Source organism: Dermacentor andersoni, chromosome 4 (assembly GCF_023375885.2).
Source record: "Dermacentor andersoni chromosome 4, qqDerAnde1_hic_scaffold, whole genome shotgun sequence".
NCBI lineage: Eukaryota > Metazoa > Arthropoda > Arachnida > Ixodida > Ixodidae > Dermacentor > Dermacentor andersoni.
The window spans coordinates 145,775,799-145,799,798 of record NC_092817.1 but is presented as its reverse complement, the minus strand read 5'-3'; the positions used below and the strand labels follow the sequence as shown (position 1 = coordinate 145,799,798).

The 24,000-nt window shown below is 45.1% G+C and overlaps 1 protein-coding gene across 1 annotated transcript in view; it reads left to right on the top strand.

The window, feature by feature from the left end:
* Window positions 1-24,000, top strand: part of LOC126537740 (MAM and LDL-receptor class A domain-containing protein 1-like) — a 204,840-nt gene that overhangs the window by 131,505 nt on the left and 49,335 nt on the right. The window contains exons 38-42 of the mRNA XM_050184828.3: window positions 448-597; window positions 5,416-5,589; window positions 16,307-16,405; window positions 19,124-19,278; window positions 23,044-23,128. Coding sequence (XP_050040785.3) covers window positions 448-597; window positions 5,416-5,589; window positions 16,307-16,405; window positions 19,124-19,278; window positions 23,044-23,128 — 663 coding nt within the window. The remainder of the gene's footprint in view (window positions 1-447; window positions 598-5,415; window positions 5,590-16,306; window positions 16,406-19,123; window positions 19,279-23,043; window positions 23,129-24,000) is intronic.

Here is a 24,000-nt window from a genome sequence, read left to right as displayed (position 1 = left end):
TCTCAGTAATCAACTACCCCCCTTTTTTTTCCTTCGCGATCTAGCTCTGATACACACTGCCTCGGGCACAAACCCTACCTTTGCCCTGCACGGAGAGGTTTATGGTTAGTGCTAGTCCATTTTGTGCATGTGCATATAGGACTAATGCATTTGGAGCGACACACAGTCCTTATCTTCGACTCACACAGTGATTGTTCGGTAACAGCGGTCGCGACGTGACCTGACATTCGCTGTCCTTTCTGGAGGTTTTGGCTGCTCATAATATTTCGTGAGTCTTGGTAATTGGACGTTTCAAGTTTTGCACACGATCCGGTTTATAGTATCAGAAGTCGTAGCATAATAGCGATTGTTATTGTAGGCTGCTTATAAACCACTGATGCTCTTCTTGGTAGAGCTAAAGTTGACTTTACATTTGATTTTTCCCGCTCTCATTATGACTTCTCTCAGAGCTGCCAGCAGCACCTGTGCCAACCGTGCCTCCTTTTGTATGCGGAGTAAATGAGTTCCAATGCGGTGGTCTCAACGAATGCATTCAAAACTCCCAGGTGTGCGATTTCAAGACGGACTGCTCCAACGGAGCTGACGAATCTCGATGCGGTGAGTGAAAATTTATATAAATAAGCAATTTTCTAAAGAAATGGGAATGCCATGCGAAGCAGTATGCAATTGTTGCTGTTACAGGCTTTGGTGAGGTATTAAAACAAACAGAATACTAATTAGCTCTTGGTGGGTTTTAGATCCAAACGTGCTGCGAAAAAATTTCAGCGCCGTTATACATGTTTGTGTTTCTCATCATTAATTCTCTATGAAAACTACGGGATGGCCAGTGCAGCTTCCAAGCGACAATACTCAGACACACAGAGAGAGAGACAAAGAGAAGTGCTGCATTTATTGGAAGCTGGAGATGTTTGCCAGCCTGACGGCCTGGCTTGCTGGCGCCGTAACTAACTATTGAAAATACCTGAAGTACGGAGTATAGCATTTTCTGTAATAGGCAGTCTATTAAGTTCGAAATTGTTGGAATTTGTCAATCATTATAACAAATACGATCTTGGTGTAATGAACGAAAACTTAAACAAACAGAAGTTCTTGCCCCGTAGTGTTCTTCCATGTTTTGTTCCTGTAAGAAATTTCTACTTTTATGAAAACGCTCAATCTAGCAATACTTTATCATCCATTTTAAGCATTAATCAATGCTGCTTAAACTTTAAAGGAAGCCAGAAAATTAAGGTGACGCAGCCCTTTAGGAATTGTTGGCACACAGCACTAGCAAGGACACTTTTGTAAAGCCATAAGCTTTCAATTTGTTTAGTATACTATTTCGTTTGACACTGAGATGTCTAAAACGTTTATGGTTGAGCTCTAAATTGCGTTTACCAGTGTAATGTACTTGGTTATCAATGAACAGCCATTGGTGACCTCCTCGTTACAGAATTTGGCTTTCCGAATAGATGCTTACGGAATTTAAATGCGGCATGTACCAGCCGTTATAGCTTTTACGTTATCTCCTAAATAAAGCAAGATTGCACAGAGCGCGGTATGTAATGACATTAGTTCGTGGTGTTGAGATACGCCTACTCAAGGCAAACGCAGCGTCTAGTGTGTCCACAGAAAAAGGTCACTCCCGGTGGGTGTCACTTGAATGTGGAGCATGGTCGGATGTCCACAGTTCAAGCGGCACTCCTGCTCCTGTACAATGACTCATGGCAGACTGGTACGGTTCCACAGGAATAGGTGTCAAGTTGCTTGCTTCAGTTTCAGAAATCGCGTCACACCGTACGATAGTGCTTGCCATTAGCGTAGGAAAAGTAATAAAGATGATGCTCTAACAGTAGTCAGGTGTTTTTATGACGCTCAAACTCCGTCTTCTAGGCATGGAATTTTATTACCGAAGGCTGTGACCTGAAGCACCGTGGGCATACGTAAATCGAGTCTGTTAGCTGACAATTTCCTGGATACACAGCAAGCTCTCTACTGTAGCGGGATAACATTGGTAGGTGCTTGGAAACTTGGAGAAAACGTATGAACATCTTAAATGATTTGCCTATGGTTAGGCCGCTATAGAGCATGGAGCCACGCATCAACCTCTGTGATTTGAGCTCTGGAGTCCTGGATGGCCCGAATAGATTGGCAGCGTCTCATCGACCGTACGCCAGAACGTTGCAACAGACGTAGTCTTAAGAAAACTGATGTCGAAGCGGGCGCTGCGCGATGTGATGCTACTTGATAGCTAGCCTATTCTGCAGTGGTTAGAGCAAGGGCATTCTCCAGATGAGTGTACAAAAGGCTTGTTACGTCTCGAGACATTGCGCAGCCTCGGATTTGCTATCAAATATGAATGTCAACCCTCGAATATAGCTGTAGCGGGACATGAAGCACCTGAGAGACTTGTTCGTGATGCATTTTGTATTAGGCCCACAACAATAATCCTAAAGTATTTCGACGTCTCCTGAAACAAGCCATCGCCAATAAATTCCATTCATGATGATGACTACCACACTAGTCTTGTTTGAGTAAGGGGTTGGTCAGACAAGAAGCCTTCGTGCTGTATCGCCTCCGCATGTGTTCAGAGAGTGTTCTTACATGGCTATACTAAATCAGACTTGCAGTGTAGCTTTTGTCTGTGACCTAGAAGACTCAAGAAGATATGGGAAATTCTTTCTGGCAGTGTGATAAACTCGCTAAAGAAGGTCATGTTTTGTTTGAAGCACTTCAGCGTCGACGTGCCCAACATGCTAAAATAGGCGACGCGTTTCTATGAAGACTGTGGACATTCAGGCTGAAAATGTTGCAGTCCGTATTAAAGTTCATCAGTGGTGTGGATTTAGATTATGCCTCATAAAGTTAGAATCTCAGTTCAGGGTGTTGTATTGGGGGGGGGGGGAGGGGGAGGGCATTGCGGCATTGTGCGGTGGATTGCTTACAGCTAGGCCACGATTTCACGTTCATGCTCAGAGTAGTGTTAAGCATCATTGGGCACGTCAACTTGTTTTCCCGTCCAGCAATGCGCGTTGAATGAGAAGGCACTGAACTATACACCGTAGAATTTGGTTTTTTTTAAACACTGGTGAAAGGTAGAGTCGACGCGAAACCATTGCCGGCTATTACCAGCAGCCATCACCATCCTCTTCCTCCTGATTCTCGGTATGGTATCTTGATCATTACGAAGTCTATCCAAATGATAACACAGGATTCATGCGTGAACGGTCATACATAGACAAAGTTGTTGACTTGGTGACATACGTCGAACACCAGGAGGCATGTAAGTGATTGCCTATGGATCTTGCTTCTGGTCTTAAATGGAGTTGCAGTAACGTCTCCCAGTAAAGCAACCTTAAGGCGTCAGAACTACTAAAAATTGGTGGCAGGTTCTATCTCTGTATTTGTGGCTGCTTACCAAGGAGATCGTTTTTTGGTGCTCACTGAGGATGACCGTTTGTGCTGGCATTACAGTAGCGCAACACTGATCCCAACGCCTTTTAATCAGCCCTCGTTGGACTCGTGGATAGCTATTCAAACACAACACGACGCTCCATCTACGAACACAAAATTTGTATTTGAACGTCACTTATGACACAGGTTGACTCATGCACTTGGCCTAATAAGGCAGTCTTGTTGATATCAGGTAATTTTTGCAAAAGGACTCAACATATCACGCAAAGTGCTCGTTGGTACAATTTACCTAATACCCAATGTATGCATAGAGGTTATTAATAAAGAGGCTGCTCATACCATCCAGCAGATGTCGCACGTTCTGATTGACAGGGATCTCTCTTGGAGAGTTCACATAAAATACATAAAAAAGGGGTCTCGCTGCGATTGGCTATCTCTTCAGGTTCCTTGTAGGAAAGACTTAGAGGAGCATATACACTGTATTTTACAATTTTACAACGCATAGTGATATTTGTGGAATTCCTGTGGGCTACCAGTCTTGCCTGACACCTTCTAAACCAAAAAGCGCACGATTCGGAGTATCGATACCAAAATTTTAGGACATTCCTTGTCCTATAGCGCAGCAACATTACCGGCTAAATCTATTGCCGTCGCTAAAGACTGTGAAATCACCAGGCAAGTTGCCGTTGAGACAATGCGTGCACATGTCCGGAACTTCGCCCCGTACACCTTCCCACAATCTCGCTATTCTTCCAGTGGAAAGGTCTCCCACAACATTCAGTACGATGGCCTGCACACATTTGGTCGATAACAGGTGAAGCAAACGAACACGTATGCCTCTTCTATAATTTTGAGCCGCCGTCAAGTGCACCTATAGATTCCGTAACTTCAGCAAGTCTCGCCTCCCATTGTTTGAACTAAAACAACTTCGGTTATTCTTATTGTACGATAACTTCATAACCCACAAGCACACCTATGACTCGGCTATACAGACTATTTATGGCGGTGGTGTGGTTATAACGACAAAAGGAATAACGCTATGATTTTAGATATACATATTGCGATGGCATACAGCTGCAGAACTCGTGTATCTGCGCTCTGGATTTAAGTTCATTGATGCCGAAATTGTAGAACTCCACTAGGCAAGTAAAAACACAACAAAAATGAAACACGGAATTTCCTCCTAGTGGCAACGTGGGAGCGCGGCATCAATGTAACTGATGACGCAGACATTCGTGCTCGAGCAGCACTTAATGACCGGCGGGTTGTCTTTCCTCCCTCTAGGAGAGACACTGCGTGGTAGCTTCGCAACCTGGCACGAACGTTTTCGTAAATAAGAGGAACTCCAAAGATATAAGGCGTACGAAACTACAGGAACAAAATCATCCGCGGCAACTCGACCCAGACTTCACCGACTGATGGCATTGCAGCTGTGTCGACTGTGGACAGGGATCTCCTTATATAAACAACACTAACTGGAATTATAGTGCTGCCTGCGATGTGTGCGGTGGCGAAGCTAACGTGGACGAGATATGCTGCCACAGACCTCGACTTTATTTAGATGGAGAGGTACTCTCCAACGTATTGCAACGACTCGGCGATCATCCACTATCCGCGAAGGTGCAACACGAGAACCGTCCCCACTGCTCACCGGCCCACTAGGAAGATCAGGCACTTTTGGGCCTCTTGATGGCGACTGGCTTTTGGGAATGTATTTGACCACGTACGCAGCCCACGTGCATGCACGCATTTACACTATCTTTATTTCTTCATTCAATTCCCTTTTCTCCTTTCCCAGCGTAACGTAGCCAACCAGACGCTTTTTTGGTTAATATTCTTTCCTTCTGCACTTTTCTTCTGTCCTTCCATCAAACAAAGCCTACACTCTCGCCATTGTTGCCTATTCGGTATGTTTATAGCTTTCTGCCGGGCTAATGTATTAGTCTACTTGATGCAATATTTCCCTTTAGTGGGTATGTTTCAGGAGCCTGGACACTCCACTTGTCATTATATTTCACGCAGGCTTCTGTAATTTCACCACGGACTTGTGCGGCCTTGAGAATAAGGACTCGAGCACACGATACGGCTGGAACTGGACGGCGGTGCAAGACGGCAAAAAGAATAAAGGCTTCCCGACCACGGACAGCCAGTTAAGCGACCAAGGGGCCTACGCTGCGTATTCACTGCTTAATCGAGGTAAGCTACACTTTAAGAAAAATTTCCACTCAATCGGCTCATCTTGGTGGTGGTGGTGACAACTTTATTAACAATCCGGCAAATTCGTGGCCTGGGCCTAGGCCGCCCCCGAGGAGGTCCGGAGATCCTGTCTCCTCGCCGCCTCACGGGCTTGCTGGATGGCCCATAGTTGATTTTCGAGGTTTGAGCTGCGCAACGCGGCCGTCCATCGCGCCGCAGCTTCATCTGGGGAAACTGCATTTTCTTTGCATATAATTTCACATTCCCAGAGAATGTGTTTAAGAGATGCGTGAGCCCTGCTGCATAATTTGGAGTTATCATCTGAGTAGATGTCCGGATATATCCTTCTGAGATGGACGGGGTTGGGGAAGGTCTTTGTCTGTAGCTGCCTCCAGTCTACCGCTTGGGCCCTGTCGAGTTTGGGGTTAGGGGGCGGATAAACCCGCCTTGAGTTTTGATAAAATTTTGTAATATCACAGTATCTGGTCATTCTGTCCCTCTCACTCCATGCCTCCGTTGGATTTCCGACCCCAAGAGAGGATCCTTCTTCGCGGGCGCAGAACGTGAGACCTCGCGCTACGCGGTGGACCTCCTCGTTGAGGTTGGGTACGGGGGTGCCGGGGGACGTGTGAGCCGGGAACCATATAATGTGTCGTTCCTCCGTCTCCTCGGAGATGACATAGTTCGCGTTGGCTTTGAGTATAGCGTCAGCCTTCGGCGAAATTCTGCCTTGTGCATAGTTTCTGACCGCCGTCTGCGAGTCACTGAGTACGTATCTACAACTGGGGTTAACGATGGCTAGCCCTCTGGGCCGTTTCCTTTTTTTTTCGAAAGTAGTCCTATTAGGGTTATTATATTTACACGAAGGTATTTCGCCCATAAGGAAGGCGGAAGCATAAGGAAGCATAACATGGATAGAATTGAACAAGCTCTCAGGAACGGAGGAAGCCTAAAAGCAGTGAAGAAGAAACTAGGAATTGGCAAGAATCAGATGTATGCGTTAAGAGACAAAGCCGGCAATATCATTACTAATATGGATGAGATAGTTCAAGTGGCTGAGGAGTTCTATAGAGATTTATACAGTACGAGTGGCACCCACGATGATAATGGAAGAGAGAATAATCTAGAGGAATTCGATATCCCAGAAGTAACGCCGGAAGAAGTAAAGAAAGCCTTGGGAGCTATGCAAAGGGGGAAGGCAGCTGGGGAGGATCAGGTAACAGCAGATTTGCTGAAGGATGGTGGGCAGATTGTCCTAGAAAAACTGGCCACCCTGTATACACAATGCCTCAAGACCTCGAGCGTACCGGAATCTTGGAAGAACGCTAACATAATCCTAATCCATAAGAAAGGCGACGCCAAAGACTTGAAAAATTATAGACCGATCAGCTTACTGTCTGTTGCCTACAAAGCATTTACTAAGGTAATTGCAAATAGAATCCGGAACACCTTAGACTTCCGTCAACCAAAGGACCAGGCAGGATTCCGTAAAGGCTTCTCAACAATAGATCATATTCACACTATCAATCAGGTGATAGAGATATGTGCGGAATATAACCAACCATTATATATAGCTTTCATTGATTACGAGAAAGCGTTTGATTCAGTCGAAACCTCAGCAGTCATGGAGGCATTGCGGAATCAGGGTGTAGACGAGCCGTATGTAAAAATACTGAAAGATATCTATAGCGGTTCCACAGCCACTGTACTCCTCCATAAAGCAAGCAACAAAATCCCAATAAAGAAAGGCGTCAGGCAGGGAGATACGGTCTCTCCAATGCTATTCACAGCGTGTTTACAGGAGGTATTCAGAGACCTGGATTGGGAAGAATTGGGGATAAGAGTAAATGGAGAATACCTTAGTAACTTGCGCTTCGCTGATGATATTGCTTTGCTTAGTAACTCAGGGGACCAACTGCAATGCATGCTCACTGATCTGGAGAGGCAGAGCAGAAGGGTGGGACTAAAAATGAATCTGCAGAAAACTAAAGTAATGTTTAACAGTCTTGGAAGGGAACAGCAGTTTACGATAGGTAGCGAGGCACTGGAAGTGGTAAGAGAATACATCTACTTAGGACAGTTAGTGACTGCTGATCCAGATCATGAGAGTGAAATAATCAGAAGAATAAGAATGGGCTGGGGTGCGTTTGGCAGGCATTCGCAGATCATGAACAGCAGGTTGCCATTATCCCTCAAGAGAAAAGTGTATAACAGCTGTGTCTTACCAGTACTCACGTACGGGGCAGAAACCTGGAGGCTTACGAAAAGGGTTCTACTTAAATTGAGGACGACGCAACGAGCTATGGAAAGAAGAATGATAGGTGTAACGTTAAGGGATAAGAAAAGAGCAGATTGGGTGAGGGAACAAACGCGCGTTAATGACATCTTAGTTGAAATCAAGAAAAAGAAATGGGCATGGGCAGGACATGTAATGAGGAGGGAAGATAACCGATGGTCATTAAGGGTTACCGACTGGATTCCGAGGGAAGGGAAGCGTAGCAGGGGGCGACAGAAAGTTAGGTGGGCAGATGAGATTAGGAAGTTTGGAGGGTCAACATGGCCACAATTAGTACATGACCGGGGTAGTTGGAGGAGTATGGGAGAGGCCTTTGCCCTGCAGTGGGCGTAATCAGGCTGATGATGATGATGATGATGATTTCGCCCTCATCAGCAGCAGTCCTTGGTATAGTTATTCTGGCGGCTAGCTTCCCACGCTATGCGTGCCGCCATCGCACCTGGTTAAGCTTTTCCTAGACGCTAGACTTATGCTTTTTCCGCGCAACCTTGAGCGATCGGAAAGCGCGTTTCCCCCTCTTGGCCGGCGGAGAGGGGAGGCTTCGTTCCGGCCGCGAAGCTCTCCACATCTCTGTAAGGTGCCTTGTGGATGTCTCGTGCTGACGATGCCCTCTCGGTGAGCGCATATTTCCCCCCCTCATCTTTTAAGAGGTTCAATACATACAAGCATCTGTCTCGCAAACCAGATTTCTTTTTTTTTCAAGGGAATTTTCCACGTCTCAGTAATTTCTCTCGTCGTATTCGAGTGCTGATTGCCGTGTTATAGTTTGTTAACGAAGCGTTCGCCTCAAGTCTAAATATTTTAAGGCAGTTTGTCGTGTGCGTATCATGGCCACGCACGCTTATATCGCCTTCCGTTTCTCTACCACGGGATGCGCTTTAAAACCACGGCGCTGTAATTTTGCTTCAGAGACTTTCCTTCCCTCCCTTCTTCTCCGCCCTTAAACTGGCTCTCTTAACTACTACACACAGAACAAAGCAACAGCGCGCGCATTAGATCCCATAGATGAGATGAATATTTACAATTAGTATTAGGGTTATAATTATATTCGAGTGCTGATTGCTGTGCTATCGTTTGCTAACGAAGCTTTCCCTCAAGTCTAAATATTTTAAGGCAGTTTGTCGTGTGCGTATCATGGCCACGCACGCTTATATCGCCTTCCGTTTCTCTACCACGGGATGCGCTTTAAAACCACGGCGCTGTAATTTTGCTTCAGAGACTTTCCTTCCCTCCCTTCTTCTCCGCCCTTAAACTGGCTCTCTCAACTACTACACGCAGAGACAAAGCAACAGCGCGCGCATTAGATCCCATAGATGAGATGAATATTTACAATTAGTATTAGGGTTATAATTATATTCGAGTGCTGATTGCTGTGCTATCGTTTGTTACCGAAGCTTTCCCTCAAGTCTAAATATTTTAAGGCAGTTTGTCGTGTGCGTATCATGGCTACGCACGCTTATATTGCATTCCGTTTCTCTACCACGGGTGCGCTTTAAAACCAGGGCGCTGCAGTTTTTTGCTTTTCTTTTCTTTCTTCTTCTCCCCCCTTAAACTCGCTCTCTTAACTATACTACACGCAGAGACAAAGCAACAGCGCGCGCATGCGATCCCATAGATGAGATGAATATATATATATATATATATATATATATATATATATATATATATATATATATATATATATATATATATATATATAGAAAACTACCAGTCATAGCTCTCGTAGTATAGCCCTCTGGGCCGTTTCCTTTTTTTTTTCGAAAGTAGTCCTATTAGGGTTATTATAATTACACGAAGGTATTTCGCCCTCATCAGCAGCAGTCCTTGGTATAGTTATTCTGGCGGCTAGCTTCCCACGGTATGCGTGCCGCCATCGCACCTGGTTAAGCTTTTCCTAGACGCTAGGACCTTGAGCGATCGGAAAGCGCGTTTCCCCCTCTTGGCCGGCGGAGAGGGGAGGCTTCGCTCCGGCCGCGAAGCTCTCCACATCTCTGTAAGGTGCCTTGTGGATGTCTCGTGCTGTCGATGCCCTCTCGGTGAGCGCATATTTCCCCCCCTCATCTTTTAAGAGGTTCAATACATACAAGCATCTGTCTCGCAAACCAGATTTCTTTTTTTCAAGGGAATTTTCCACGTCTCAGTAATTTCTCTCGTCGTATTCGAGTGCTGATTGCCGTGTTATAGTTTGTCAACGAAGCTTTCCCTCAAGTCTAAATATTTTAAGGCAGTTTTCCTAGCCTCTAAAGCCGCTCGAGTTCGCTCTTCTCCTCGAGCGGCCATTTTTCCTAGAAAGTATGCCTTCCAAATACCGACTATCGCGGACAACATGAGTCTCTTTCCACGTAAGTGTGAGGCTCGGAGCAGGAGCTGTGGTGCTTGAAAGTAGCCTGGAGCCTGACGAACCAACCGACTGAGCTATCTTTCCGGGCAACATCGAAGGGTCACGAGTTCAAATCACCTGTTATGTTCCTTTTTTTTTTCGCCCCTTTTTCTTTCTTTTTTTTTCTTTCTTTTAATGTCTTTTCCTTTATTTTATCACTGTACGCGAACCCTCCCCCCAAAAAAAAAAGAAAAAAAAGGAAAAAAAAAGAAATATATATATCTTCAAATATGTATGGCCTCACACTCACATGTGCAGGTCATAAATACCAGGTTCTCTAGCCTAGTGCCATCCATGCGGTATAACCGAGCTCAGATTGGTCCACCTTGACTGACCAAATAGGGCACCACTGTAGGTTAAATGAGGCGTACACCTCCTGCGGGACCCGCCGTGGTTGCTCAGTGGTTATGGTGTTAGACTGCTGAGCACGAGATCGCGGGATCGGACCCCGACCACGGCGGCCGCCTTTCGATGGGGGCGAAATGCGAAAACACCCGTGTACTTAGAATTAGATGCACGTTAAAGAACCCCAGGTGGTCGAAATTGTCGGAGTCCTCCACTACGGCGTGCATAATCAGAAAGTGGTTTTGTCACGTGCAACCCCATAAATTAATTTTTGATTTAACTCCTACGGGGACGGTAGAGTATCCGTCTCCAGTGCAAGAGGACCGTGATTCAAATCCCGGTGCCGCGCTATTCTCCACCGGAAAATACAAAAAAAAAAACCATGTGTTGAGAAAATTGCACAAACAGGCCTGGAGTGCGGCCTGATCCCGGTGACCAGAACCGGTAACGCACTCTCTCACCAGAGCAGGATTGGCCACCCTGGTGCAGTACTTGGCCACAACCTCCTATATGAATACAACAATCGAACCCCGGCCCTCAGTCCCCAGCAGCCGCGAAGCAACTGACCACGGCGGCGGTCAGATCTGTGACGCTGCAGAGGTGCTAAGAATACCTGGCTCCGGACAGGCCGCCATTGGAATCTGAACCTGGCAACGTTTAACGTTCGAACGCTATCTAGTGAGGCGAGTCTAGCAGTGTTATTGGAGGAATTAGAGGGTAGTAAATGGGATATAATAGGGCTCAGTGAGGTTAGGAGGACAAAAGAAGCATATACAGTGCTAAAAAGCGGGCATGTACTGTGTTACCGAGGCTTAGCCGAGAGACGAGAACTAGGAGTCGGATTCCTGATTAATAAGGAAATAGCTGGTAACATACAGGAATTCTATAGCATTAAGGAGAGGGTGGCATGTCTTGTTGTGAAACTTAATAAGAGGTACAAAATGAAGGTTGTACAGGTCTACGCTCCTACATCTAGTCATGATGACCAGGAAGTCGAAAGCTTTTATGAAGACGTAGAATCGGCGATGAGTAAAGTCAAAACAAAATACACTATACTGATGGGCGACTTCAATGCCAGGGTAGGCAAGAAGCAGGCTGGAGACAAGTCAGTGGGGGAATATGGCATAGGCTCTAGGAATAGCAGAGGAGAATTATTAGTAGAGTTTGCAGAACAGAATAATATACGGATAATGAATACCTTTTTCCGCAAGCGGGTTAGCCGAAAGTGGACGTGGAGGAGCCCGAATGGTGAGACTAGAAATGAAATCGACTTCATACTCTGCGCGAACCCCGGCACCATTCAAGATGTAGACGTGCTCGGCAAGGTACGCTGCAGTGACCACAGGATGGTAAGAACTCGAATTAGCCTAGACTTGAGGAGGGAACGAAAGAAACTGGTACACAAGAAGCCAATCAATGAGTTAGCGGTAAGAGCGAAACTAGAGGAATTCCGGATCAAACTACAGAACAGGTATTCGGCTTTAACTCAGGAAGAGGACCTTAGTGTTGAAGCAATGAACGACAACCTCATGGGCATCATTAAGGAGTGCGCAATAGAAGTCGGTGGTAACGCCGTTAGACAGGAAACCAGTAAGCTATCGCAGGAGACGAAAGATCTGATCAAGAAACGCCAATGTGTGAAAGCCTCTAATCCTACAGCTAGAATAGAACTGGCAGAACTTTCGAAGTTAATCAACAAGCGTAAGACAGCGGACATAAGGAACTATAATATGGATAGAATTGAACAGGCTCTCAGGAACGGAGGAAGCCTAAAAACAGTGAAGAAGAAACTAGGAATAGGCAAGAATCAAATGTGTGCGTTAAGAGACAAAGCCGGCAATATCGTTACTAATATAGATGAGATAGTTCAAGTGGCTGAGGAGTTCTATAGAGATTTATACAGTACCAGTGGCACCCACGACGATAGTGGAAGAGAGAATAGCCTAGAGGAATTCGAAATCCCACAGGTAACGCCAGAAGAAGTAAAGAAAGCCTTAGGAGCTATGCAAAGGGGGAAGGCAGCTGGGGAGGATCAGGTAACAGCAGATTTGTTGAAGGATGGTGGTCAGATTGTTCTAGAGAAACTGGCCACCCTGTATACGCAATGCCTCATAACCTCGAGCGTACCGGAATCTTGGAAGAACGCTAACATAATCCTAATCCATAAGAAAGGGGACGCCAAAGACTTGAAAAATTATAGACCGATCAGCTTACTGTCCGTTGCCTACAAAGTATTTACTAAGGTAATCGCAAATAGAATCAGGAACACCTTAGACTTCTGTCAACCAAAGGACCAGGCAGGATTCCGTAAAGGCTACTCAACAATAGACCATATTCACACTATCAATCAAGTGATAGAGAAATGTGCAGAATATAACCAACCCTTATATATAGCTTTCATTGATTACGAGAAAGCGTTTGATTCAGTCGAAACCTCAGCAGTCATGGAGGCATTACGGAATCAGGGTGTAGATGAGCCATATGTAAAAATACTGGAAGATATCTATAGCGGCTCCACAGCTACCGTAGTCCTCCACAAAGAAAGCAACAAAATCCCTATAAAGAAAGGCGTCAGACAGGGCGATACGATATCTCCAATGCTATTCACAGCATGTTTACAGGAGGTATTCAGAGGCCTGGAGTGGGAAGAATTGGGGATAAAAGTTGATGGAGAATACCTTAGCAACTTGCGATTCGCTGATGATATTGCCTTGCTTAGTAACTCAGGAGACCAATTGCAATGCATGCTCACTGACCTGGAGAGGCAAAGCAGAAGGGTGGGTCTGAAAATTAATCTGCAGAAAACTAAAGTACTGTTTAACAGTCTCGGAAGAGAACAGCAGTTTACGATAGGTAGCGAAACACTGGAAGTGGTAAGGGAATACATCTACTTAGGGCAGGTAGTGACCACGGATCCGGATCATGAGACTGAAATAACCAGAAGAATAAGAATGGGTTGGGGTGCGTTTGGCAGGCATTCTCAAATCATGAACAGTAGGTTGCCACTATCCCTCAAAAGGAAAGTGTACAACAGCTGTGTGTTACCAGTACTCACATATGGGGCAGAAACCTGGAGGCTTACGAAAAGGGTTCTGCTGAAATTGAGGACGACGCAACGAGCTATGGAAAGATGAATGATGGGTGTAACGCTAAGGGATAAGAAAAGAGCAGATTGGGTGAGGCAACAAACGCGGGTAAACGACATCTTAGTTGAAATCAAGAAAAAGAAATGGGCATGGGCCGGACATGTAATGAGGAGGGAAGATAACCGATGGTCACTAAGAGCTACGGACTGGATTCCAAGGGAAGGGAAGCGTAGCAGGGGGCGGCAGAAAGTTAGGTGGGCAGATGACATTAAGACGTTTGGAGGCACAACATGGCCACAATTAGTACATGACCGGGGTAGTTGGAGAAGTATGGGAGAGGCCTTTGCCCTACAGTGGGCGTAACTAGGCTGATGATGATGATGATGATGATGATGATGATGATGATGATGATGATGATGATGATGAGGGCTATCGCCACCTCTTGCGTTACCTCGGGGTTTTTTACACGTATGCTACAAGAACTGACCAATTGTTTTTTGGTATTGAGGACGGCCACTGCAAAAGCACGTCGATCCTCGTATTCTGCCGCGTCTACGTACAGCGCTTCCTTGTCCCTACCGAAGGCTTTGAGTAAAGCCTTGGCTCTACTCTCTCTTCGACCCTGATTGAATTCGGGGCTCATGTTCTTGGGTATATTGGCTCATCTTGTCCCCCAAAAATAATCGTCATCCATCTCATCTAATCATCATCTAGCTGTCTAAAGAGATCCCCTGAAAAACTTTTTATAATTGTAAGAAAACATTGCCTATCTGAAGTAAAGGCTGCTATGAACGCGTGAGCCAAATATTAATGCACTGCATACAACAGAGAATTCGCAAGCTTGTGTCAAACACAGTAAAAATCACTTTGCCTCGCTTCCGCAGTGCGGTTACATCGAAAGCAGTTGGCCGACCAACGCTAGTGGCTGATTTCATGTAAGCGAAAGCATTATCGATAATCATAATTGCTAATTTTGAGTTAAATCAATGAAAAAATTCACCCACAATTAGGACACTCTCTAACTCTAAATTTGAGCGCAGCTCTATACGTGTTTTCATTTCGCTTGTCAATATTTTGTATTATGGTTATATATCTATGCGGTTTATATTAGAAGGGAACGCTGTGAGTAGCACTCTTTGTTTCCATAGTGACGACGTGCGCTACTCTGGTGCCATATCGTAGCCATCGTTGCTGTGTAGCCTGGGTGGCGGAACACTACAATTTTTTTTATCACTTTCGTTTTTTTCGCGGCCCTCACGAAGCGTCACCCAAGGGAGCGTCACATCGAGCCTTACTCTTAAGTCGACCTTCAACGCCCCTTGCAGGAGTAGTAATACACATCACATGCGCTGGAACTGCAGATTGACCTCAGCAGCTGACGCCGCGGACAAGGGTAGTACCTCCCCTCCCCCAGCTCAGGCCACCCTGGCCACCCTCCGAAGCGCAGACGAGATCCCTGCGGTCTAAAAAAGTTACAATGACGTTTCACTTCGTAAACGCGGGTGACGCGCAGTCACATTGCGCACACGAAGCTATCGGTCCTTGGTGCGCCTAGACGCCTACACTGTCCGCATCGCAGATCGCATTAATCACAAGGCGGCCTCGCCATACGCCACAGCCACCGGAGTAGGACGCCCCCCTACTGGTGTTCGCATGCCATCGAAAGCAGGTGCGTGTGCACCGCCGCTGGATTAATCAACAAATTAACGACATAATTTTCAACTGGCACTGTTTGACGGTGCTGATATCACACGTATGCGTAGTCAGATTTTTTTTTCGCGGACTTTCTCGATATGCCGGAGAAATCTAACAAGCAAAATGTACCTTGTTCGAAAGATTTCGATTACGTGTCCTACAATTATCTACAGCCCCCATCAGTAACATCTTGTGAGTTAGAAAAGCGATTGAAAAGCTAGCTAGTTACTTTTATTTACTAATTGAACGCCGATGACTCAGACATTACTGGCAGTTTCTTCGCAAGTGTCTCAGCAATAGGCACTTGGTCTTACTCGGGCATAGTATTCCGTATTTTTTTAAAAAAAAACTCGGTGCTTTATAGGCAGACCGTTCCTATTATAGTGAATGTACACATATAGAAAACAATTCTATTAGGCGTTAGTGATAGTTTTAGCCAAGAACAAACGTGCATAGCGCAACACAATACAACGATTTAAGTGTGCACAATGTCTACAAATTGCTAATTTCATTTCCGCGCAGCGATCAGCATGGCAAATCCATGTGAGAGACTGTTGAACCCTACTTTAGAACAACTAGTTTCCTTTTTCTTGTTCAACATGATCACGGATATTTTGCGCCGCCAATTATAGGTTTATAAGTTTCAAATGCTCGCTACCGGAATAAACTTGATTTGATTTGATTTGATTTGATTTGCCCCCTCTCCCCATTCCCTTCCTTTGCTCCCTTCCTAGTCTCCCATAGGAGGTCAATGAAAAACAGGTTCAGCGTACGTTAAGCCCAATGCACAATCTTGCGCTTAAGAGACTAACACTAGTGTATTGTCTAATAAATTTGTTCGCCAAATTCACGAAAGATACTCGCTGTTGGGGCAGACATTACCACAACATGTGTACTTGTTTTGTAATATCGCAGAGGCGCCAGAAGGCACCATGACGGCTTTGGTTACGCCGAAGATGGGTGAAATTGCGCACTCCTGCGTGATAAGTTTTTATGCCTACGTTCCCGCCAAACGTGAGTATATGCATTACATTCTACGAGCTACCAGCTTGCTCCCGAAGGGGAATACTGCATAGTACAATCCCACTAACAGCTTTTGAACGTGTGCATGAGAATTTGCGGAAAACCATACGAAATAGCCAAAATTTGTAAAAACGTGCCTGAGTGATCTGACGTAGCTTGCTTGGCGGCGCTTGCCACGCTTATATATCTATAGCTTCAACTGCGGTTCCTGAAGCTTACAACGCCTGATGGTAACTTCTAATTCTTGAGTGTCGCAAACGCTTTCACGCCAGTCGAAAGTTTTGGTGCTCCATTTCCATTTCAGTTGAAATATATGTGAAGTGAATTTATTAATTGCTGCTGTTTTAAGCCGGCGCAAGATGCAGGAACCCGGAATTGCTTCTGAAAAACCTTCAGAGAATTGTAGAACGCAAGATGCCTAATGGCATAGTTTACACATAAATGAGGTTTATTCGTAATTGGATATGAACGAGAGGAGCGAAATTATTAGGTCCCAAACGGGCAAAATTGCGCTTAACAATTCTTGTGCGTTCAGTATGCCATGACAATGCAGTGTGTTCGTTAGTTTTTGAGCAACGAGTGCGTAAGAAGGCACATAAATTTCTGATAGCAGTACTTGAAGCTTTCCACTACCTTCCGAAGCATTTCTTTTTATGCCGCAGTGCGTTGCTGGCACAGAGGTGAATAGCAACTGACGTTATACAGCAAAAGTAGTAGGCCATAGAATGTTTATGTATACTACTCGTTGGAGTCACATTTGACGAAAGCACTTGAAAATTTTAGCGCCGTACAAATCAATACCATCTATTCCTTGAGGTGTTTCCGATGTCTTTATCTTTTGCGAACTGAAGTTTCGTTCAAACAAAACGTTTATAACTAAATATTCTTTGAAAGTGTTTCGTACACGAAATTACTCAAGCGTAGCTCCGCACTCGTTACCTAGTTTTGACATTCGATACACATTTAGGTAAAGCTACAGATGCTTAAATCTGACGCCCTATATTTCTTATTACGTCTTGGCCGCGTCACGGTAAAAGCTTGTCCTCCCTGCGTGGAGGGAGCCTAACCGACTCTGCAGGCATTTTCACTAAAGTTGTTCTCTCTCTCTCTCTCTCTTTTTATTAAAACGTTTTGAAACCATGTTGAACAGTTTATTTCTACGGTGAGATTTTACCTTGGGCGCAAAGATCTCTTTAGCGGAAATGCCTTCATATCCAGTCACAGTGCAAATCAAGAGTGCAAATCTCGTTTTTCACACACCTATTTACATAAGATGACCAGGAAGTCGAAAGCTTCTATGAAGACGTGGAATCGGCGATGGGTAAAGTAAAAACGAAATACACTATCCTGATGGGCGACTTCAATGCCAGGGTAGGCAAGAAGCAGGCTGGAGACAAGTCAGTGGGGGAATAGGGCATAGGCTCTAAGAATAGCAGGGGAGAGCTATTAGTAGAGTTTGCAGAACAGAATAATATGCGGATATTGAATACCTTCTACCGCAAGCGGGATAGACGACAGTGTACGTGGAAGAGCCCGAATGGCGAGACTAGAAATGAAATAGACTTTATATTCTGCGCTAACCCTGGCATCATACGAGATGCGGACGAGCTCAGCAAAGTGTACTGCAGTGACCATAGGATGGTAAGAACTCGAATTAGCCTAGGCATGAGGAGGGAACAGAATAAACTGGTACATAAGAAGCCGATCAATGAGTTGAGAAGAGTTGATCAATGAGAAGAAGCCGATCAATAAAGAAAGCAACAAAATCCCAATGAAGAAAGGCATCAGGCAGGGAGATGGTATCTCTGGAATGCTATTCACAGCGTGTTTACAGGAGGTATTCAGAGACGTGGATTGAGAAGAATTGGGGATAAGAGTTAGTGGAGAATACCTTAGTAACCTGCGATTCGCTGATGATATTGCCTTGCTTAGTAACTCAGGGGACCAATTGCAATGCATGCTCACTGACCTGGTGAGGCAAAGCAGAAGGCTGGGTCTAAAAATTCATCTGCAGGAAACTAAAGTAATGTTTAACGGTCTTGGAAGAGAACATTAGTTTACGATAGCTAGCGAGACACTGGAAATGGTAAGGGAATACATCTACTTGGGGCAGGTAGTTATCGCGGATCCGGATCATGAGGCTGAAATAATCAGAAGAATAAGAATGGGCTGCTGTGTGTTTGGCACACATTATCAGATCATGAACAGCAGATTGCCATTATCCTTCAAGAGAAAAGTGCATAACAGCTGTGTCTTAACAGTACTCACGTACGGGGCAGAAACCTGGAGGCTTACGAAAAGGGTTTTGCTTAAATTGAGGACGACGCAATGACCTATGGAAAGAAGAATGATGGGTTTACGTTAAGGGATAAGATTGGGTGAGGGAACAAACGCAAGTTAATGACATCTCAGTTGAAATCAAGAAAAAGAAGTTCGCATGGGCAGGACATGTAATGAGGAGGGAAGATAACCGATGGTCATTAAGGGTTACGGAGTCGATTCCAAGGGAAGGGAAGCGTAGCAGAGGGTGGCAGAAAGTTAGGTGAGCGGGTGAGATAAAGAACTTTGCAGGGACAACATGATCACAATTGGTACATGACTGGGGTAGTTGGAGAACTATGGGAGAGGCCTTTGCCCTGCAGTGGGCGTAATCAGGCTGCTGCTGCTGCTGCTGCTGCTGCTGATGATGATGATGATGATGATTTACAGGAAGTGCGCAACTGACTTTCGGACTTCAACATCGTCCGGTCGACCGGACCAGACGGCGCGCTTTCAGAGCTCTGGCAACTATCGCCGCAGCGGAAGTCTCCGGGAAATGGGTCAAGCTTTCAGTAAAAACTGGAAACTGGAAAACTGGAGTTCAGGTGAGCTCCGCATAGAACCCCCTGTTCAAACAGTAAATTTTTTCTGCACTCTTCTCGCCTAAAATATGTTGAATAATGATGTGACGGTCCTGCAGCCAAATCAGCAAACTATATTTCATTTGACGATTCTTGGTATTGGCATTCTTCGGGAACTCACATGGCAAACGAAAATAAAATGAAAACAAAACAAAACTCTTTTTAGTGTTATGTAATTTCATATTGCTATGGGTGCCCTGAAGTATTGCTAATTTATTATCATCCTTGTTTTTTGCAGTGTTCCTCACTATCCTGGCGTTCTCTCGCTTGTGCTAGCAGCAATGACTTTTGGGCTGTTTTATGCTGCTTTACCATTACATTTTACCTGTGCTGGTAATTACGCGGACCCCCCAGGCGCATTCAGGCCTTCGCCGTCGGCGCCGCCACATTGTTGTCCCAGTTGCGACGGCACATGCGCCGCTCCCGCGTAGAACAGGCCGGCGAGTGCACCGAAACTACGCGGATGTGCGCACGTTCCGCGCGCGCGCCCAGTTTTGGAGGTCACGTGATATGGGCCGGTTGTCATGGTGAGCATAAAGAGGGATAGCGGAGAACGCCAGTGCCATGAGGCGCACCGCAACCTTTGCGACCGCGAGCACATAAACCGTTACGGGCCATTACGAACTATATATATAGGAGCGTCATATTGCGTAAATATATCCGACATTTCCCTTGTGGTTAATGGTGCGCCTTTCGAGGAATACTACCACCCTTATTTTTGTAACTTCTTACGAAAAATCCTCCTACATCCTTGTTCTATCGAATGATCAGTAAATTTGTGCGTATATATTTTTTTTGCTATTGTTACATCAAGACTACGTGATTGCATGCGCGTATTAAGCTAACACGGTGTAATGATGGCATTCCTAAAGCGCGAAATCCAGTCTCACTAGAGATCACGACACGTGGTTCCGTAACAAGCACGCGGACTACAATTGCAGGATAAGACACCGCCAAATATGGTTTTACCTGGCCAAATGAGGTTTTAAAAAAAACGCCATATCAGCACAACCGACGTTGATCTTCTGCCGCCGCGATGTTTATACGAGCCTAACACTCTTCCAGAATTTTTGATGATGCTGGACATTCACTCTGCAGTTACCACGCTTCAACGCGGTCCGTTGGTAGATAACGCTAATAGACAGTATAATTACCTCTAGAGAAAATGCTCTTCATAGCACTTTGCATAGAGTCGCGAACATAACGTAGCCGCCATGATACACTGATTAGATGCATGACACCCGTTAAGACTCCTGGCCCTACTTAAACTCGGACGAAAGATTGATAACAGCACTAAACTAGATTGTATCATGAGGTAAAAAGAAAATGCCTTTATATAACGAAGCTGTCTTTGTCATGCCGTGAACGGCTACAGTTGAGTTCCCTGTAGGAATGAGTAGTAGAAGCGCCGCCTGGTAGGTGCGATAATAAACGCGTGATACCGAGCTTCCCGCGATTAAGTGGTACCATCTAGTTAAAGTGTCTGCAAATGCATGTTGTCTTGCAGACAGACAGACAGACAGACAGACAGACAGACAGACAGACAACGAACTTTATTTAAAATAATCCTGAGGAGCTACTGTCAGGACCTCCTAACGGGAGGCCATTGTAGCCGCTGGCCGCGCCCACGTAAAGGACAGAACGCCGTGACGCTCCGCTCTTTCACAGTCAGCGATCGTCGAAATATGATCAGTGGGTCAAGCGCATCCGCGTTGATACATCAGTCGTCGAAGGCTCCAGCGCAATCGCTGGCGCCCGCGTGCCTTACAGAGAGTGCTGCACTATTCGTGTCGCTCATACAATCTGATTACATAAAGTTCGGCACACGAACATACACAACAGGTAGAATCAACGATAACATTCGAGTAAGTTCCAAAATCAAACAGGCACGTCTTCCGCTGAGTGAAAACTAAGTTATTAGCAGGGTGAAATGCAGTCCCCGGAAAAAGGATAAATGAGTACACGTGTCTATAGTGTGAAACATCACTTTCCTTGATGTTGCAATTAAAATACACGAGAAAACTTCACTTTTCTTCCTGTTTCAAAGGGCAGCTATCTACTTTTACTTCACAGAACTGACACTCTTCAATATGCTGTCATATGGATTTACCTAAGTCATCTTCCTATTTTATTACGATAGCATTATAGGTAGACTACAACCTTTTTAGGAGATATGAACTTCTGGCTTAAGACCGTGGACCGATCCCGAAGGCGGCGTCCCAAAGCGCTATAGCTGTCTGGGTAGACTGTATACGAGCAACCGGCACGCGACATGCGCATCAGACTTGTTAAAGAATGACTTAGCTTTACAGACGCGTACAGCCGAATGGTTAGAGCATTGGGTTGTTGTGCTTGAGAACAGACATAAAGAACACTAAATTCTGGAGATTTGCGTGCGAAAATCATGATTTCATTATGAGACACGCCGTAGTGAGCACTCCGGACGAGTGCACGAGCGTTCTTGAATTTCATCGCCATCGAAATACGGCCGCCGCTTGCGTGACTCGATGCCGCGTCCTCGGGTTTAATAGCGCAACACCATAGCCGCAACCCTACCACGACGGGTGGAAAACAAAGATTTGATCCCACCATAAGTTTCTCTTTTGTTCATGGCATTATAGGCGGACATCGCCTACTGTGGCGGCATCTAACAGCAAACTTGAGGAGTGTAAACCGTAAGCGAGCGTGTCACAGTAGGAACAATGTCGGAACGTTGTAAGAGATACGAGGTATATAAACGTCGCTTTCATAAATGAGTGTGCAAGCTCGCCCTTGACGCTCGTGGTCAACTGTCGACAGGTCACAATCACCCCAATATATTTGGTGAGCTAAAGAAGCTAAGCTTTAACCGAGTATTTTGTTTCTTTTTCAATGATAGTGCTATCGAGTCCTGATGGGTAGTTCACTTAGCAGAGTCTCTAATATTGTTGCGGCGCAACCAAGAATCGCGCCAGTCAAAAGAAGACGATTTGACGTCTAGAGGTGGAATTACTCTCGACATCCATTTTGTTTATGCGTCGTGTCCCAGTCGTTAAGCTCTTCCTCGTGGTTCTCATACCACACCTTCGCCGTGCCTTGCAGGTAGAAGACCAAGTTAGCCAACGTAATCGTCGGATCCCATTTGTTGTGGGCACTTACACGCTCACACGTGGTGATCCAGTCTTCCATGTCCAGGCGGTCGGTGTCGCAGAACGTTCCTTGATCCCGCCGCTTAGCCAGCTCAACCGCAGCCGTTGTTGATATGGGCCGCGCTATGTCGGGTCCTGTTTTGTCCGCCATGTTGTTCAGGCCGAGGTGTCGACCCGTCCGGAGCTCCATTGTTGTTTTTGGTGGCTACGCCGCACGTCTAACCGATTTGTTACGTTGCAGAAGTCAGATATAAAGATGTATTTAGAATATTTATGCGGGAGACAAGGATGCATAAAGAAGATGGTCGTCGATGGTGATTCCAACTCTACACGTGAAAGCGTCTTCTTCCCACTGGCGCCTCTCTTGGCTGCGCCGTAACAATGTATTCACGGAGATACTGAAATATATACTGTGTTTATCCTAATACGTCAATTTTCTATGACCAATTATTTAATTTATTTTATTGTTTATTTATTTTTTAATAATTATGATCGCTTGAAGGAGTCTCTCAGGTAAAACTTATTTCTTTCCTATTGAACATCACTATGGAATGTTCATACTATCTGATACAACAATGGCAATACTGTTTATTTTTCGCAGTTCGTGTACATGGCAAACACTGAAGGCGTGAGCATAGACCGGCCCGAGCACAAGATGTGTCACCCAGATACTCAAAGTGCAGGATGTGAGTGCATTTATTTATGCATTTATTGTGATTGCGATGTGTTTTGATCAGGCATGGGTAACAGAACGCTTTACAAACGAAGCTTTCTTGTTCTTGCCCGTCATGGTATGTATACATATATGTGTATGTGTCTGCGTACGTACAGCCATACGTGGAAGCGGTATATACCCACAAAATAGAAGTTGCAGCAAACCAACCTATATTAACGGAAGTGAGTGCACATTCTGTGAGCACGACTAAACAGTGAATGACGACATAAAAGATATCGTCGTGATTTATTGTATATATATATATATATATATATATATATATATATATATATATACACACACACAGGGTGACGCAGCTCACTTTAGCCAGAGTTTAAAAGTATGCGAATGCCACGTAGCTGGAAAGAACCACGGTAATGTTTACCGTCGCTTGGGGATACTCAAATTGTTTTCTTTCTGTTTACGCCTCGTTAGCTAATCTAAGTCTTAATTATTTATTCCACTTCTCGAATATTAAAATTACTAAAAGGTGTCAATGAAAAAATTATTGAGCGACGTGAAAAAGTCCCGATATAACTTTCTGGGGCTCTATACGTGCTACATAAAGGTGTTTTTCCGAGCTTGAAAGAAGCCTGCGAATTCACGCAAATGCCTCAAGCGGCCAGTTGCGCGGCAGTCTAATGTATCCTTTATTTAACACTTCATCAAAGGCTTTTGCGATATGTAAGGTTAACATGCAAGTGATGAAAAATGGGCATTTGTGATTCGCGGGAGAAGCCCTTTCAGAAACCATGCATAGATAGGTGAAGAAATAATTTTTTTATCGAGAAGTGCCATGCTATGAACATAAATGGTATACTCAGTGATATTGCACGGGGCATT